This window comes from Myotis brandtii, unplaced genomic scaffold (genome assembly GCF_000412655.1).
Source record: "Myotis brandtii unplaced genomic scaffold, ASM41265v1 scaffold157, whole genome shotgun sequence".
Classification (NCBI taxonomy): domain Eukaryota; kingdom Metazoa; phylum Chordata; class Mammalia; order Chiroptera; family Vespertilionidae; genus Myotis; species Myotis brandtii.
This window is the reverse complement of record NW_005355708.1, coordinates 6167557-6170477: the sequence shown is the minus strand read 5'-3', so window position 1 is coordinate 6170477 and position 2921 is coordinate 6167557. Positions and strand designations below refer to the sequence as shown.

At 57.3% G+C, this 2921-nt stretch overlaps 1 protein-coding gene across 1 annotated transcript in view; it reads left to right on the top strand.

Annotated features, from left to right (window-relative positions):
* The first annotated feature begins 1819 nt into the window (after nt 1-1819).
* The window catches only part of SP6 (Sp6 transcription factor), a 5882-nt gene continuing 4780 nt past the window's right edge, over nt 1820-2921 (top strand). Inside the window, exon 1 of the mRNA XM_005862002.2 lies at nt 1820-2918. Coding sequence (XP_005862064.1) covers nt 1907-2918 — 1012 coding nt within the window. The 5' untranslated portion in view covers nt 1820-1906. The remainder of the gene's footprint in view (nt 2919-2921) is intronic.

Here is a 2921-nt window from a genome sequence, read left to right as displayed (position 1 = left end):
CACCCGGACCAGGGCTGGGGATTGAGCCTGCAACCCAGGTACATGCCCTTGGAATCAAACCTGGGACCCTTCAACCCGCAGCCCTTGACCGGAATCAAACCTGGGACCCTTCAACCCGAAGGTTGACGCCCTATCCACTGAGCCAAACTGGCTAGGGTCATAGCTGTTGATTGAATGAATAAATGAATGTCTTTGTTCAAGTCACTTCTCCAAATACTGCCTCAGTTTCCTCTTTTTCAAGAGTGTTAGTCTGAGCGGTAGTTCTCAACATTTGGCTGCATATTAGAATTATCCGTGGGACTCCTATAAATGATCCATGCCTAGCCTTGGCCAGTGTAGCTCAGTTAGTTGGAGCATCATCCCATACACCAGAAGGTAGAAGGTTCGATTCCCAGTCAGGGCCCGTGCAGGAGGCAGCCGATCAATCTCTCTCTGTGTCTTCCTTTGAAGTTCATTTTTAAAAATGATTAAATTAGCTTCTTAGTTATTTGAAGTAAAGAACTTACTAGTTTTATTCTTAAAAAAATAAATAAAATAAAAATTATCCATGCCTAGAATACACCCCTTTATTAAAAACCCTTTGGGCAAGTCTTCCTCTTAATTTCTGTGATTCTGGCTTTTCCTGTTGCCCTCTGCTTTTCCCCACTCTGACCCTGCGTCCATCCCTTAAGGAGTGTTGGCCTTTTGTTGTTTTTTTAATTTTTTCTTTTCTTTTTTGTATTTCCCTTTTTTCTTGTTGTTGTTTTTTAATATATATATTAAGGATATTGTTATTGATTTCAGAGCGGAAGGGATAGGGAGAGATAGAAACATCAATGATGAGAGAGAATCATTGACCCGCTGCCTCCTGCATGCCCTCTACTGGGGATGGAGCCTGCAACTGGGGCATATGCCCTTGACCGGAATGGAACCCGGGACCCAGCAGTCCACAGGCCCAGGCTCTATTCACTGAGCCACACTGGCTAGGGCAGGAGTGAGCTTGATGGTCAACTCTTCTCTTCCTGACCCCCTTCTCTGGGAAGCCAAACCCCTCCCTGCTTCCCATCTGGGTCTCCGCTCCATGGCAGGAGGGCATGGGTAGCAGCCGGAGAGAGCGGGCTGGCACCAGTGTGGGTCAGGACCGGGGAGGGGGATTAACTTTCTCTGGTGGCGAGAAGTCCCCCAGAAACTGGCACTGCGCTGAACCCCAGGGAGGTGAAGTCCTTGCCGGAGGGAAAGCGTGAGGGCCAGGCAGGGAGCTGGGGAGAATGAGGCTGGGCAGTGAAATGCTCTTCCTCAAGGAACATGCCTCAGAAATGGAATTCAGGTTGTTTTTCTTTTTTTTTTTTTTTCTTTTCCAAAATCCCAGAATCTGCTTTGGGCTTGGGGAAGTCAGATAACCTCAAGCTTTGAGTTTCAGAAACAGGCCACCTCCCTCTCCCCACCTGTATCCTGAGTTAAAGTGGGAAAGCTGCGATGGGGCTAGATCCTCCACTTGGGCTGGCAGCAGGTCTGCAGGGGGCAGCTGGGGTCGGCCGGTGTGAGCACTGTCCTGTAGGAGTATCCTCCCTGCCAGCCTGGGACCAGCCCAACTCCCAGGATAAGCTGGGTCCTCTAGGAGAGATAACGTAGGGGAAGGGAGACTTCCATCCTCCTCTGCCCTTGGCCGAGACCTTCACACCCTCAAGTCTTCATAGTTCTCTCACATGCTCTTAACTGATCTTGAATCCCCCAACCTGAGGGGCGTTTCTCTTTTTCACCTGGGGGCGTGGAGAGGGAGGGAGGGGCACTTCGCAGGGAGGGGACTAGGTTGGGACTGAAGGTGAGCTGGTGATTTTGCTCACTTCACCTCTCCTTTGCCGTCTTTAGGTCTCACCTGAGGAGCCCCTGACCGTCCCTGTCCCCCACCGCATCCCGCACCCCGGCAATGCTAACCGCTGTCTGCGGCTCTCTGGGCAGCCAGCACACGGACGCGCCCCACGCCTCCCCTCCGCGCCTCGACCTGCAGCCCCTCCAGACATACCAGGGCCACACGAGCCCGGAGGCGGGGGACTACCCCTCCCCGCTGCAGCCTGGAGAGCTGCAGAGCCTCCCGCTGGGCCCCGAGGTGGACTTCTCGCAGGGCTATGAGCTCCCGGGGGCCTCCTCCCGCGTAACCTGTGAGGACCTGGAAAGCGACAACCCCTTGGCCCCGGGACCCTTTTCCAAGCTCCTGCAGCCAGACATGTCCCACCATTACGAATCGTGGTTCCGGCCGACGCACCCGGGCACCGAGGATGGCTCCTGGTGGGACCTTCATGCGGGGGCCACCTGGATGGACCTCCCCCACACGCAGGGCGCGCTGACCTCCCCTGGCCACCCGGGGGCGCTGCAGGCCGGCCTGGGGGGCTACGTTGGAGACCATCAGCTCTGCGCCCCGCCGCCCCACCCACACCCACACCACCTCCTCCCAGCCGCCGGAGGGCAGCACCTCCTGGGGCCCCCAGACGGGGCCAAGGCCTTAGAAGCGGTGGCGTCGGAGTCCCAGGGGCTGGATTCCGGTCTGGACGGGGCGACGCGGCCCAAAGGCTCCCGGCGGTCAGTGCCCCGCAGCTCAGGTCAGACCGTGTGCCGCTGCCCCAACTGCCTGGAGGCGGAGCGACTGGGGGCTCCGTGCGGGCCCGACGGGGGCAAGAAGAAGCATTTGCACAATTGCCACATCCCCGGCTGCGGCAAAGCCTACGCCAAGACGTCGCACCTGAAGGCGCACCTGCGCTGGCACAGCGGCGACCGGCCCTTCGTGTGCAACTGGCTGTTCTGCGGCAAGCGCTTCACGCGCTCCGACGAGCTGCAGCGCCACCTCCAGACCCACACGGGCACCAAGAAGTTCCCCTGCGCCGTCTGCAGCCGCGTCTTCATGCGCAGCGACCACCTGGCCAAGCACATGAAAACCCACGAGGGCG